At 36.2% G+C, this 15499-nt stretch overlaps 1 protein-coding gene across 1 annotated transcript; it reads right to left on the minus strand.

Moving 5' to 3' along the window:
* Window positions 1-12822: 12822 nt before the first annotated feature.
* Window positions 12823-15184, minus strand: LOC109221104 (40S ribosomal protein S15a-1). The gene is made up of 4 exons (XM_019385567.1): window positions 15068-15184; window positions 14039-14177; window positions 13804-13964; window positions 12823-13178 (listed from the first exon to the last, which is right to left on the minus strand). The coding sequence occupies exons 2-4, from the start codon at window positions 14169-14171 to the stop codon at window positions 13080-13082; spliced, it is 393 nt and encodes a 130-aa protein (XP_019241112.1). The 5' UTR covers window positions 14172-14177; window positions 15068-15184; the 3' UTR covers window positions 12823-13079.
* Between the last annotated feature and the right edge of the window lie 315 nt (window positions 15185-15499).

The raw sequence follows: 15499 nt of genomic DNA on the forward strand, positions 1-15499 counted from the left end.
AGAAGAGCCAATATGATCATGCCACGTGTCAAAATGACAAGGCATGCCCAGTCACACTGAAAGGCCAATGAAATCGTACCACGTGTGCAAGTGACATGTTCTGGCCAACCAAATGCGGCCATGTCACCCTTCAATTTGATTGGTCGGAAAGAGTTTGTTCTTATCATGACTCTTCCCTTCCACAACTATAAATAGGGGTCTTCATAACTCAAAAAAAATACCAGAAGTTATAACAAGAAGCAAGAAAGAGCTCATAGATCAAACGCTGCAAATTCCTCCATAAGTTTCAAGCTTCAAGTTCAATTTCAAGAAATCAAGTTCAAGCTCAAGAACGAAGAACAAATCAAGTTCAAGCTCAAGAACGAAGAACAAATCAAGTTCAAGCTCAATAACGAAGACCAAATCAAGTTCAAGTCCAAGCAATCAAGCTCAAGCTCAAGAACAAGATCATCGTTCGTGGCAACAAACATAGATTCAAGATCAAGCTCAAAGGCCCTTGAATTTATTTACCATTGAAAGGAAGAATCAGAGGATTCATCGAGATTGTACACTCAAATATTCGAAATAAAATACTACGATTGTTGCGATATTTTTCGGTCTTGATTTTATTTTCTCGACTCAAATTTATTGTCTACAGAACTTAAGGCCAAATCGTTTGAAGTGCAACCAATAGTTTCATGCAATTAAGGCCAATAAGTCTGAAGTGAAAATTGCACTTCAGATGCACTTAAAGCCAAAAGGTCCGAAGTGCAACAAACGTTTTGCTACACTTAAGGCCAATAAGTCTGAAGTAAAAAATTGCACTTCAGATGCACTTAAGGCTAAATAGGTCTAAAGTGCAACCAATGGTTTTATGCACTTAAGGCCAATAAGTCGGAAGTGAAAAAATTGCACTTCAGATGCAATTAAGGCCAAAAGGTCTGAAGTGCAACAAGTATTTTCCTACACTTGTGAGCACGTGATTTTTACCACGCTTAAATTACTTCTATATAATTCATTTGAATTAGAATTTTTCTTTTAGTATTTGAATTTTTAGGAATTAATTGCATGATTTTTTGTGTTTTGTTTGCATTTTGTGTGCATTTTTAGGTGTCACAAAACATGAAAATTACAAAAATAGCATACTTGCATTTAGGACCTAATTCTGGATTTTTATATTAATTAAACATCATTTAAAATAAGAGAAAAATAACAAAAATAGTCTTTTTACAATCTTAAATTTTACATTTTACATTTTTTTTGATTTGATTTATTTTTCTCTTAAATTAGGAATTAGTTAATTAGTAGATTTAATTTGGGTCTTTTATTTTACACAATAAAATCAGAAAATTCAAAAAAATATAATAAATAACACATATATAAGTAAAATACACAAAAAAGGAATAAATGAGAAAACAAGCCAGTCATTTTTTTGGGCCATTATTCACAATATTCGGCTAGCCCAATTGAAATAATGTGCCAACCCACGCCAAATCCAGCCCAAGTCTCTAGCCAACCCGGTCCAGAACCCAATCAAAACGGCATCGTTTCATGGCCTGTGAATCGTGACCGTTGGATCTCATCGATCCAACGGTCCGGAACTAACTAGGATGTTTGATATATAAGTGTCCTAATTCCCCCCCTACCCCTCATTCATCGTCTCCAAACATCGTTCTCACCAGAATACCCCCTAATATCACCACCGCCCCTCCGCCGTCCGCTGCCGGCCGGAAATCGTCTCCGCCGGCGGCGAGTCTCCAATGGCTCCCAAATTTACACCATATCCTCTTCTTCACATCCTCTTTCCGAATCCGATCTCCGTTTCTTTCAATTCTCACCCAAACATGTCAAATAACCAAAACCCTAGCGCCGCCTCCGCCGTGCACGGCGGCGCTACCTCCCAAACCCTACCAAATTCACACCTCATACTCTCCTCACTCTCCCCTTTATCAATCCGTAGCCCTTGACCCTCGAATCATCCGTGAAGTTCTCAAATTTTGGATTGAAGGCCGGCTTGAAACCCTAGTTTCGTGAGTTGGGGTTTCTGTTGATGGCTTGACCATTATAGGGTTTAGCCGTGTGTTTTCTCATGGAAAACATACGGTTAAACACTAGTATTGGTCAAGCAATTTCAAGTCGAATCACCTCGGGCCAAATTTCTTTCTAGTAATCCTTTCTGCTTCAATTTTTCTTATTATTTTTGTTTCTATCTTTGTTTAGAATTTACCTGATAATATGCTTAGATTTTTGCTTTCTTTTATTGAGTTTGTTTTCCTTTCTCTAATTCAGTTTGGTTCATGTTTTTGATTTTTAGTTTTTTGATTCCTGTGTCAGTATTGTTCGGGGTATGATACTGATTGGAATTATAGTTTTTATTTTTTTGACTATGTTTGTTAATAATTCCTTAGGTTTCATTCGTTATTTTCCTGTTAAAGTAAGGCTTTACTGTGAGTTATTGATTTTTTCCATTAAATGCAGTAACAAATTGATCTTAGAATTAGAGCTAATCTCAGCTTTGTCCAGGTTTAGTTAAACGATTTGATTTGATATTAGGATTTGTTAGTCTTAGCCAATTGTTCCAATTCCTTATCTAATTGACTATGGTTAAAAGCTAGCTAAGATAGAGAGGGGTCAGGGTTAGTTCAACATAGTTAGTAATTCAGATTAAAGTTCAAGGGTAGTATAGGCTTTTGGATAGAAAGAATCTTGGTAGCAACTAGTAGAAATCTCTGGAACATTCTAGATAGGGTTCAAAACATAATTTTAGGAAGTTAGTGGCTATAACTTGAGAAAGAAGTCAGGAAATAAGGGACTTTTAAGCAAAAATGAAAATTAAGAAAGGATGAAAAATGCAAAACTGAAAATCTGAGGGCTGCCCTTATCCTTGCCTATAAAAGGCATGTCCAATGCCTTAATTCACAAGTTTCAATCTCTGAAAATTCTCCAAAATTTCCAGCTTCTAATTCTCCCCAAAACACCATCTTTGCAAAGCTGATCTTTAAATTTGAATTTCAAATTCAAAGGAATTCAAATCTGAATTTCAGATCTTAATTCCCTTCAAAAAAACCAAAAACAAACAAAAATCAGTAGAAAACTCTAAAAAACATTGTGTCATTAAAATTTTTAGATTAATTTTGAGATTAGGTATTGAAGTTCATCTCTTAGCTTGTTTCTTAATTGCTGGAACTTCAGAAGTGGCTTTGGGTCAATTTCGAGTTGAATTTGGGTTGTTTGAGTCAATTTTGGTGTTTTGCTGGTTTTGGATTGCTGGACTTCATTTGCACGTTAGTCCTGGGCTTTGAGACTAGTTTTGAGCTGTTGTGACTTGCTGTTTGCTCCTGTTGGTCAATCAAATTGCTGCTGACCTTTCTCCTCTCCTTTATTTCATTGTAATCCAGGTACACGCTCAAATTTGGCTTGATGTAACTGTGAATGGAGATGAAATAAAGAGATGCTCGCACATTTGATTCCTGAATTGTACTTGCTTTGATTGTTATGTAGTAATAGCTAAGTAGATATGAAAGTCTAAAATGATTTGATTCTAATTTGTGTACACATGAACCCTGGACTGTATAATCTGGACTGTTCCTAGACTATTTTGGACTGTTGTTAGATTATTTTGGACTATTTTGATAATAGATTCGAACTAATTTGTGTAGGCTTCATATGCTGGATTAAGTGATAATACATAATCATAGCTCGTACAATAAACGTTAGACCATTGCGAGATTCATGCTAGTTTAAATCCTTGGATATCCTTTAAAGTTTGTGTCCAGTTTTTGCTAGACGTCAGTTCCGAAGTTATAAGCTTAAATATCACATGAGCTCGTGAGTAATTGTATAAGTTCTTGTTGAATCAGTTGGCACTAGCTTAGTATGGAATCCCTTTGATTAAATTCTAAAGATCAGCTCAAAAAAATAAAGAAAAACCTTGATCATTTTTACTTCAAACCTGTGCATCACTTTGTTTGTCCCCTATTCATGCTCAAATGAACCTGATTATTAAAAGCTAAATGTTCAATTTTACCTGCTGTGTGAAGATCCAGAACCTATTCGAATTTGATTCTGGGCCCAATATAACATTTGGGTGGTACAAGCTAGGCCCAGTTATACAAGAATCAGCCTAGTATTTGTGGACTGATATTTACCCATTTGCCTATTGCTGGAGTCTCCTGCCAATTGGGCTCACGTTGAGGCCCAGTTGCGTTACAGCAGTTTTATAGAGCAAACTGTTTATTTCTTATTCCTGGATTCCTTTTAAGGCCCAATGAATGCTGGAAATTTCAAGTTTTAAGGCCCAACAAATGCTTGAAGTTAAAAAATCCTTTTTAAAGATTACATAGGAATACGGGGATTAATTTGCAAATATAAATTTAGGTTTCGAATTAGGTGGCGGGTTCAAATTAAGAGGGTTCCCCCTTTTGTTTGAATTCGGACTTGAATTCGAGGCCCGAATTTATAAATGTAAATTAATTAGGCCCTTTAGAGATAAAAATGAATAGAAAATCTTAGTTTGCTTTAGGTTAGCCATAAAATAATAAAACGAGATGAGCCTCGCCAAATAAAATTGCATAGATTGCGGGGCCCTCATTAATTTCTTATAATAAAATACTTAGAATTCGGGACGTGCCGTTTAGCGAATTTCACGGCCTCCCGCAAAGATAATAAAATTGCACTATAGGTTGGAACAGGTATAAAAATTAGATTTTTGCCATTTATAATAATTTAAGCGACCGTGCTAGAACCACGGGATCCGGGGGTGCCTAACACCTTCCCCCGGGTCAACAGAATTCCTTATTCAGAATTTTCCTCGATTTGGGATTTAAGTTAAACCGGTGACTTGGGACAGCAAAAGCCAATACTTTCCCAAGTGGGGACTCTTAAAAATAAATAAATAATCTCATTTCGAATAATGTCACTTTAAATGGAAAAACTCCCTTATACATTTATCCTTCGGGGTAGGTGTGTAAAAAAGGAGGTGTGACAGTGACCTCGCCATTCGCGAAAGGACAAGAGTAGAGGTTTCAATTTAGCATTGAGAGAACAAAATCGCACGACAGGAAAGAAAGATATGAAGTTTTTCCTAACTCTGTAGTCTTTGGGGGATAAATACAGATGTCTCCGTACCGATCCCTCAGACTCTACTAAGTTTGTCTGTGAACTGTGAGACCCATGTAACCTACAGCTCTGATACCAACTTGACACGACCCGGATATCCCACCCTCGGGAGTCGTGATGGCGCCTACTAATGTGTGCTTGGCAAACCAATTTATGAACCGATTACCTTTACCCATTTTTAAATTCGTTAACAGTTATAATCCAACAGTTGATAATCTACAAAATTTAACAAGCGGAAGACTTAAATTTCGAGTTTAATAATACTGCTAATACCATTCCATGACAAAACTATCCAAGATTGGTGTCACAACTTCACAGACTATCTAAGATTACTACAAATAAAGGTCTGAAAGAAATAATACAACACTGTCTCTAGAAATACAAGAAAGAAACAGGAATAATAGCTAGAAGGAGACGCCAAGGCCTGCGGACGCCTGCAGGACTACCTCGGGTCGCCTGATGGACCGGAAGCAGCAACCTCACTGCGGTCCGAAATCCACAACACTGGGATCTGCACAAAAGAGTGCAGAGTGTAGTATCTGCACAACCGACCCCATGTGTTGGTAAGTGCCTAGCCTAACCTCGGCGTAGTAGTGACGAGGCTGGGACCAGACTACCAAATGAACCTGTGCAGCTATATAATATACAGCGGAAAGTAAGGAAAAAATAAACAAGTAAAGATGGGAGGGGGAAAGCATGCTTCGGGGAATAACAGGTAAAAACAGAATATCAAGAGAATTATAAAGGAACCAAAATTCAACTACTAACAAGGATAAGGAAAACAAAGATAGAATTCACTTTCGGTCCACATCTCGTTGCAGGAGTGCAACTCGATCCCATTTCTCATATCTTGTGGTAGGCGTACCACGCGATCCCATTTCATTATATCTTGTGGTAGGCGTACCACCTGATCCCATTTACAAGCAAACACAAAATCACAAGGAATCTCGGCAAGGGAACAAAAGCAACATAATAACTCCCCGATAAGGGAACAACAATATCAAGACAAACATCCCGGCAAGGGAGAATCAGCTATAACCAATCCTAACTCAACTCCTACTCAGCTATACCTAAACTTGTTCCAACATCTAACTACCTCAGCTATAACTAGACTTGTTACATTACCTAATTACCTCGGCTATACCCAAACTTGTTCCAACATCTAACTACCTCAGCTATAACCATAATCCTTACCTAACACAAAGAATCATCAACCTAAGTATCTGTAATATCCATTAAGAACACAATGCAAGGGAACCACAACTCAAGAATAGCCCAGCAAGGGGCAACATAATGATCTCTTCTCTTTCTCACTTTTACTTCACAATTCACTTCACAACTCGAGCCACTGCTCTAGTGGTTCAATTATCACCTATACTTTCACAATTCGTTATACAACTGGAGCCAATGCTCCTCAATGTTCATAGGTCACAATTCTTTTCACAACTTTACACAACAAATAGAATTTTTCACCAAGGCATGAAGAATACAACGAATTCATGGAAATCACAATATAAGAATCACGGTCATGTTCGACACCAACGTATAGATACTCGTCACCATGCCTATACGTTGTACTCAACAAGAAACAAATAGCAAATAGGACACAACTCCTAATCCCTCAAGCTAAGGTTAGACCAAAAACTTACCTTGAAATTCCACGGCCAACTCAATCCTCAAATACCGCCTTTCCTTTCGAATTTGGCTCCAACACAATCGTATCTATACATATTCGACTTAATAACATCAATAAATGATAAACAATTCAATTCCAATGCTTAATTATAGCTTTTTAATTATTCTTCCCAAAAATCCAAAAATTGACCCCGGGCCCACTTGGTCGAAACACGAGGTTCGGACCAAAATCCAATTACCCATTAACCCACAAGCCCGAATATATAATTTGTTCCAAAATTTGACCCCAAAACGAGGTCTAAATCATAAATATATAAAAAGCTCTAACTCTACCCAAATCCCTAATTTTCTACCCTTAATCACATGTTTTAGGTATTGAAATATAGTGGGTGTTGATAAAAATGAAAGAAAACAGGTTAAAGATTACTTACCCAAGAGATTATGGTGAGGAAATGCTTCAAAAATCGGCTAAGAGCTTTGGAGAAGAAGAGGTTTATGCAATTTTATGAAAATCCCGTAAGTGTTCTGTTTTGGTCTTTTAAAAATCACTGGGCGAAAAGGCTCATCGCGTTCGCGACAGGTCAATCGCGTTCGTGATGGGTTAGGCTTGATAAGCCTCGCGTTCGCGTTCAAGGTATCGCGTTCGCGTAGGGTAATTGCCCCTCCCCCTGCCCAGGCCCAATTGGCCTTCGAGTTCGCGTGGCCAGGACCGCGTCCGCGAAGGGATAACCCCCCAATGCCTCGCGTTCGCGACCTGTGCTACGCGTTCGCGTAGAAGGAATTTCCTTCATCAAAATTTAATGCATCGTGTTCGCGAGGGTTCTCCCGCGAACGCGAAGAAGGAAACATCAGGAACCCAACAGCTGAAAACCTGCAATTTTTCTTAAGTCAAAAACCTCTCGAAACACATCCGAAACACACCCGAGCCCTCGGGGCTTCTAACCAAACATACGTACTAACTCAATAACATCATATGAACTTATCCGTGCGATCAAATCGCCAAACTAACCTCAATAACAACAAATTAAACCTCTAAATCAATGAAATATTTCAAAACTTCTTAAACCTCAACTTTTGTAAATTAGGTCCGAATCACATCAAATGACATCCGTTTCTCACCAAATTTCACAGAATCATCTTCAATCATATATACGACATGTATCGGGCGACGGAACCAAAATATGGGCCCAATGCCAACATGTTCTAATCAAATTTCTTTTCAAAATCCTTTAAACAATTTCAGAAAATAATTTTCTTTAAAAATTCATTTCTCGGGCTTGGGACCTCGGAATTCGATTCCGGGCATACACCCAAGTCCCATATTTTCCTACGGACCCTCCAAGACTATCAAATTACGGGTCCGGATCCGGGTCCGTTTACCGAAAAATGTTGACCGAAGTCAAATTAATTCCTTTCATAGTCAAAATTTATCATTTTTCACAGATTTTCTCATTTAAGCTTTCCGGCTACACGCCCGGACTGCGCACGCAAATCGAGGTGAAGATAAAAGAGGATTTTTAAGGCCTGAAACACAGGATTTAATTTAAAAGCAAGTGATGAATTTTTGGGTCATCACACCTTTTGTTCTGCCATAGTAGAAAATTTTTGGACATAGGTTTCAAAGATGCATATACATACTGATTTAGTGATCCAAAGATGTGAGTTTTGACATACGAATATAACACAACATCACAGATTTCATGGTTCAAACTCAACAATCATCTAAACTAAAACATGGTCAATTTACTATAAATCCAAAACAATCATGATTCCCAAACCAGGTACCAAAGATCAGCCAAACAAACAAATTCCAAATGTAGATTTTTAGACAGAAAATTGATTCAATTCAAGATAGACATTGTACATACCTGGAAACTGAAAAATATGACTGAAAAAATGACCAAATAAAGGTCAAGAGAGCTGGGAACCCAAGCTTCAGCGGTAAACTAAGCAAGACAACAGCAGCAAAACAAGAAAATGAACCAGAGACTCAAAATCAGCAGACTAAGAACCCAGCTTGAAATCGCACAAATCCAGCTAAAAGACTAAGAGTGTTTCTACTTCAAACCATGTTTCAAGCTTGGAAAATAAGAGATTTTTTATTTTTTCAAAGCTATTCTGAGTATGAAGTTTTTCAGAGATGAAATGGAACCTTTTCAGAAAAATTGCTGATGAAAATGCGCATGAGAATCTGCCTTTTTCAGAGAAATAGAGGCTATATATAGGTTGTCTAAAGGGAGGGCATCTTTTAGCATATTCCTTATCTTAAATAATAATAGTACAATCCTTTTTAACAGCCCTTGGTACAGCTGTCCCATTTTCAGCATATTTTTTAAAACAGCTAGGACAGCTGTACATTCTTTCTAAAATATCTGATTTTTAGCCTAAGTAAAAACCCCTTTTTACCCTTTAGGTTATCACTTATTTCAGGTTTTACCTAAACTTTCTAATTCAAAAGGGTCCCTAAAGTTTCTACTTGTTCATTTAAGCCTTAAAAGTCTTAAAGAATCAAAAACCAGACTAACACTTTTCTAATGGAAACAGAAAGCAAATTGAATCAAAAGGCATCCACAATTTCATCACTTGGAACTCACATTTAACAAATGCTCAATAATGAACAACCTATTTCAAATTTCCAGTAAAGAAGAAAGGAATCAAATATGCTAAAAATACTGACCTTAACAACAGACCCATTGAAAAAGGAAACTGATGCCCTAAAGGATATCAAAACCATACTGAAATGGAAACCTAATTGACCTAATCTATTCTTTCATTAATTAGACAAAACATGGGAAGAAGAAAATAAATCAAACAAACATCTTATAATCTAAATTCAGCCCTACTTGATCTCAGACAGCTAAGATTAATTATTATGCTGAGCATGCTTCACATGAAATTAATTCGTAACAAATTCTAGATTAACAGGGAATCAACAGGCTAATTGAACGATGCATCTAAACATGAATAAAAATGCTAATTACCCTACAAATTAGAATGACTCTTGAATTAAATTAATTTAACAAACTAAATGCAACTTCAAACAAACAAACAGAATGATTCTGAGACAATCTAGTGTGCCCTAGAACAAAATTACCAATTCAAACAATTCGAAGAATAATCAGTTTTCAACAGCACTCAGAAACCAATTTTAACAGAAATTAGAAATTAATTTCTAACAGGACTCAGAAATCAATCTATGAAGCACAACTGACTCGACCTTTTGAAAAAGAAAGATGGGGGACAGAAAGAAAAGAAGAAAAAGGGAAAACAAGCGATGGAAACTTACCACTAAGGAAGAAACAACCGTCAAACCCTTGGATTCCGCCTTCACTTTGACCAACAGAAATCTTTTCTTTCAATAGATTCAGCCTTGCATGGCTTTAGCTGGATCTTCATGAGAGAAAGGACTCCTGAGAGCCTCAACTTTGAAGGAAAAGAGAAACGGAGGAACTTTGGGATCAATTTGGGGAAACCAACTTTTTTCAAGTTCGTTTTTTAGAACTGAAATTCCGACCAGTAGACAAAGATTTTGGGAGAACTGGTTGGAAATCTGAGACGAGGAGGGAAAGAGGAGTATGAGGTGCTAAAATGGTGAGGTTTAGAGGAGTTAGGGTTTTCAGTCAGATCTTCATTCGAAGATTCGAACTATTCGAGCTTGATTCGAGGGAAAAGGAGTTAGGATTTGGAGTGGGGAGGTGAAGGGGAGTCCGTGGTATCTTTTTGGTCTGATTTGACCATCGGAACCGTCGTGAGGCGATTTTCGGTGGGTGGTTTGCGGTGGAGTCGGTGAGGGAATGAAGGGCAGCTATGGCTTTGATGTTTGAGAGGAGGGAGACGAAGTGAGAGGGGGGTCTGATGGGGGGGGGGGGGTTGATCTTTCTTTGGACAGTTATATGGTATGGGGCAAAACAGTTCCGAGCCGTTGGATGATGGAAATCCAACGGCTCTGATGAGGCGTGACCAAAACGGGGTCGTCTGGTTAGACAGGGAATTGGACCGGGTTGGGTATGACTTGGGCCTGGATTTGGAGATGGGTAATGGGCAAAATCATTTGGGCTTGGGGAGTTATAATTAAAATGGCCCAAAAAAAACAGATCTCTCATATCCTTCTTCTTTTCTTTCAATTTCAAAATTCTTTTTCTTTTCCAAATTAAAATTAAAACATAAATTAACTCTTAAAAATTAAATTATCCTGCCAAATTACATTAAAAACTCAACATAACATTAAAAAAATATTAAATAACTCCTAAATTAAAAGAAAAGCTACAAAATTCAAAATTAAAGTGCAACATGAACTATTGTTTTGTGATTTTTTCATATTTTATAAAACAACTAAATTACTAATTAATCTAAAAAATATAAAATTAAATCCTAAATGCAAATGCAATGTATTTTTGTATTTTTCATGAATTAAATAAAAATTAANAATTAAATAAAAATTAAACATGCACACAAAAATACAAATAATCAGAAAAATTCTACAATAATTCCTAAAATAACAAATAGTTAAAAGAAAAATCCAATTCTTTGGGATTCTGTAGGAGTAATTCATGTGAGGAAAAAATCACGTGCTCACATACAGAAATGAGTAGTGCAAACGGGAAATATTCTTTTTCTTTTGGATACTTACAAATAAAATGGTTATTTCATTCTTTCATTAGCTATTTTAAGTACTTAAGCGGTCAACGGCCGCGCAAAATAATGTAAAAAATTGTACGGGGCGCCCTATTCGGTTGCCCCTATTTAACTTATACCCATATTAATTATTTTTACAACTTCAGGGGCCTCCTTCTTCCTTCTACCAGTGTGATCCTTTCTTCCTCCTTTCTTTTCTACTCTTCATTTTTTGTAATTTGTAGTATATTTTACTGCTGATTTGCTCATGGTGACTGCCATTTTTGTTGAAACAGCGTTTTAGAACTTTTCTTCATCTATTTATAGTTCATTGTCTGTATTTATTATATTTGCAATGAATTCAAATTGATCCAGGAATGAAGAAAAGTTCAGCCCTAAACTGTATCAGTAGAAAGATGAGAAATTCCATCTTCAATACAAAACAAACTTCAGTCCTAAAGTTCATCACAAACATAACAAAGCTTAAGCTAAAACATGCTGAAGTTCAGCAAATATAGAACGAAACTTCAGCTAAAACGTGCTGAAGTTCAGCAAATAGAAGATAAAACTCCAGCTAGTAGAATGATTAAGTTCAGCAATTACAAACAAAAACTTCAGCCAACACTAAATTTACGCGAAAAACTTCAGCTAAAACATGCTGAAGTTAAGCAAATAGAGAACAAAACTTCAGCTAGTACGACTGTAGGATAAAAACTTCAGCTTATTTAGTGCTGAAGTTTTAACAAATAAACTAATTAACTTCAGCATCTTCTGCTGAAGTTTTTGAAAAAGCTTTATGACAAAACTAATGAATCCAGGACAAAACTTCAGCTTATTTAGTGTTGAAGTTTTTACAAATGAACTAAATAATTCCAGCATCTTCTGCTGAAGTTTTTAAAAAGCTTTACGACAAAACTATTGAATCCAAGACAAACTTCAGCTAAAACATGCTGAAGTTCAGCAAATAGAGAACAAAACTTCAGCTAGTAGAACGCTTAAGTTGAGCAATTACAAACAACTTCAGGCCCGTCTACTAGAATGCTAAAGTTTGCGTGATTGCCTTTGCTACTTCAGGCCGGTATGCCTAAAGTTTACGCGAAAAGTGAGTACGCTTGCAATTTTTTTGCAAAGTGGATATAAATTAAAATGTGACGCAAAAAGCAAGTATAGATGCAAATCCCCCAAAATAATTGTTTGTGGAAGAGAGAAGAAAATCATGCGAAAGGTTTTAAGGATGTGATAATTTGATAGTTGAATCTTGAAAGATACTACTCCAGTAATATTCATTCTTAGAATAAAAGTTCTTTTCCAAAGAGCTATTAACATTAGCAGAGAATATTTAGAATTTTTTAGGATACATATACATATTATCTGGTCGAAAAGTTGATTTTGGAAGAAAAATATTTTATGCGTGAACGCTTATTATATCCTTAATCATCTGATATTTAAAAACAACTCAAAATTTAAAGATGAAAATAGGAAAAACTGATCCTTCTTTAAAAGCACAAACATGCACGTCGCCAACAAACCAGGATGTCATTAGACATACCACACAAAGTTTACACAAAAAGCATCAACATCTTTTGTCAATAAATGCTGATAATTGTCTCCAAAATTCCAATAAAATCCCTTTTACTAAAATTGATATGAACCCAAAAAAAAAGTAGCTAATTTACCATAAAGAGCCAACAAACAGCAAAAACGAAGTTTTCATCCTTGTCAACATAAATAACTCAATAAAAGAAACCGAGAACTTTTCCACCAACATTCTTTCGCCGGGCCTCCTCATGGTCCATGATACCAGCAGAAGTTGTCAGCACAATGTAGCCGAACTGCAAGTCAAAAAAACATGTAAGAAACAGAACAAAAACAAAAACATAAACAGGGTATACCTAACTAACGACCAAGACTCTTATTTCATCCATGAGTGCAGACCAAATCTCTACTCATATATGAGGGGGTTTCAAATCCACAATAGAATTGTTCAAATACAACTTCAAAGAACCACAATTTCCATGACCGGTCACAAAGAGCAATCTCGAGAACACTTCTAGCCATGGCAATATGACATAAGATTGCTCCTTTGGATAGGCAGAAGTTACTTTACAGGAGAGCCTCAACTACTAGCATCTACAAAGAGGGTTTGCTCTGAGACATTAAAAAATGTAAGGGTCTTTATGAGCATTACAGATGCTTGCCCCGATTACAGAGAATTGTTAACGCTTACGACGAACCAAAAAGGTATAAATGCATTAAGCAAATCATGATTGATCAAAAAAAGTAAAAAAGCCAAACTTTAAAAATGTTTAATTCACAAGCTTATATGACCATAACTAAACATTCATCCCTACAATCAATTCGGGAAGCTAAAGAATAGAAGCCCTAACTTGGAGATGACCAGAAACAGAGTTCCATATATTGTTTAAGGGAACAAAGTGAATATATTAATCACTATACCTGACGGGAAGGGAGTAATCTAGCAGTCCATCCTTCAATCTCCTTTACTCCAACATCAAATCGAGGACTAATGACGCCACACTTGTTTAACCTTCCATTCAGCTCAACAACTATCTTTCCAGACCTATGATCATCGACATACTCAAATTCTCCAATGTAACCTACACACGGATACCATGAGTAAGAATATGACCGGGTAATGCAGACAGTGCATAAAGAAAAAAAATTAGCATACCATGCTTCTGCATGACAATGAGGAACTTGATGATGACTTTTGAGGAAGGTCTAATCATGACCTGACGCTTTCCCCTCTTTTCAGCATTGTACATGCTCTTGAGAGCATCATTCAGCACACTAACCCTAACCATTATTTCCTGTGTCAAATGCAAACAGTAATCAAGAGAATTTTCTAAAGGGTGACAACAAAAACAGCTCCAAAACTCCAAAACAGAAAAGAATCAAATTGAAAGGAGCAAATTATACACTGAAACACCACTACACAGTCATGAGAAATTATATGGCAGGAGACGACCAGGAAACTGCAAAAAGTATGACAAAACAGTTTAACCCTAGTGAGGATTCAAACACAGCTACCCAAACACCATAAGTACCATCCGAACACAAACTCCAAAAGCAACACTTTCTTTATTCAATACCTCATAGAATAAGAAACAAAATTCACACAGTCAAAACATCAGATCTTCTTAAAACATAAAAGCTTTGAAATGATCCATGCTACAGAACCAAGACAACCGATCTTACTAAATAAAAAGAAAGGGTCTTAGAATAATTACTGGCCAAAAATACTAGTACTAGTAATTACTTGTGTAACGGCAATTAGAATGATATTAACTCAATTCTACTGGCTTCTTTACTCCCAAAATTCCAACATTTTTATATTTCAAGGCAATTGAACACAATTTATTAGTGGTCCAACTTCAATGGACCCTAAAAAGCACAGCATAAGAGCCACGCTTAACCTCCAACAAGATAGTATCAAATCACTCCAACAGGTGTCACTAAATAAGAAAATCAAAATATAGTTCAGCAAAAGTAATCTAGGGTTTTCTCCGAAACTTTACATTTTTTTTATCCAACAATCAAAATTAACAGCAACGGGATCAAACATAGCTCATAATCCAATAAAATAAAATAAAATGGTGGCACTAAAAATCATTATGAAAAAAGGTTTTGAAAAAGAAAATGTTTCTTAGTCGGATAGAAAGAAAAACACCTGAAGGGAGGTGAGATAAGAAGCACTTACACTTTGATTCGGTGAGACGAAGATAACACGAAGATCTACTTCGCCGCTGTAAGAGTGACAAAAAATGGAGGACCAATAGTAGGTTCAGCAATGGGTTATTTGTAAATGGCCTAGGGTTTAGGTTTTGTTGTCCTCGACTTACGAAGAAGGGCAGGTTAGTTTTGGGCCACGATCCAATCCTTTCAAATGGGCCAAAATGTTTTTTGGTTATAAAATATAAAAAGAAAAAGAGCAAAGATCACTTTTAACCTGTGACCGAAATTATTTATATTCGTTAGTCACAAAAGTATTTTTATATATATATATATATATATATATATATATATATATATATAACGGCTATACAATATCATTCATTCATCAAATTTGCCACAAAAACATATAAAATTTATAAATAATTTATATATAAACATACAAAATAGAATCGCATGC

This window comes from Nicotiana attenuata, unplaced genomic scaffold (genome assembly GCF_001879085.1).
Source record: "Nicotiana attenuata strain UT unplaced genomic scaffold, NIATTr2, whole genome shotgun sequence".
NCBI classification, from domain to species: domain Eukaryota; kingdom Viridiplantae; phylum Streptophyta; class Magnoliopsida; order Solanales; family Solanaceae; genus Nicotiana; species Nicotiana attenuata.

Coding starts and splice junctions, on each gene's coding strand:
- LOC109221104 (XM_019385567.1), bottom strand. CDS start 14,171: ATGGTTAGGGTTAGTGTGCTGAATGATGCTCTCAAGAGCATGTACAAT. Junction 13,965..14,038: donor CATTGTCATGCAGAAGCATG/GTATGCTAATTT, acceptor ATCCGTGTGTAG/GTTACATTGGAGAATTTGAG. Junction 13,179..13,803: donor GATTACTCCCTTCCCGTCAG/GTATAGTGATTA, acceptor TTTGACTTGCAG/TTCGGCTACATTGTGCTGAC.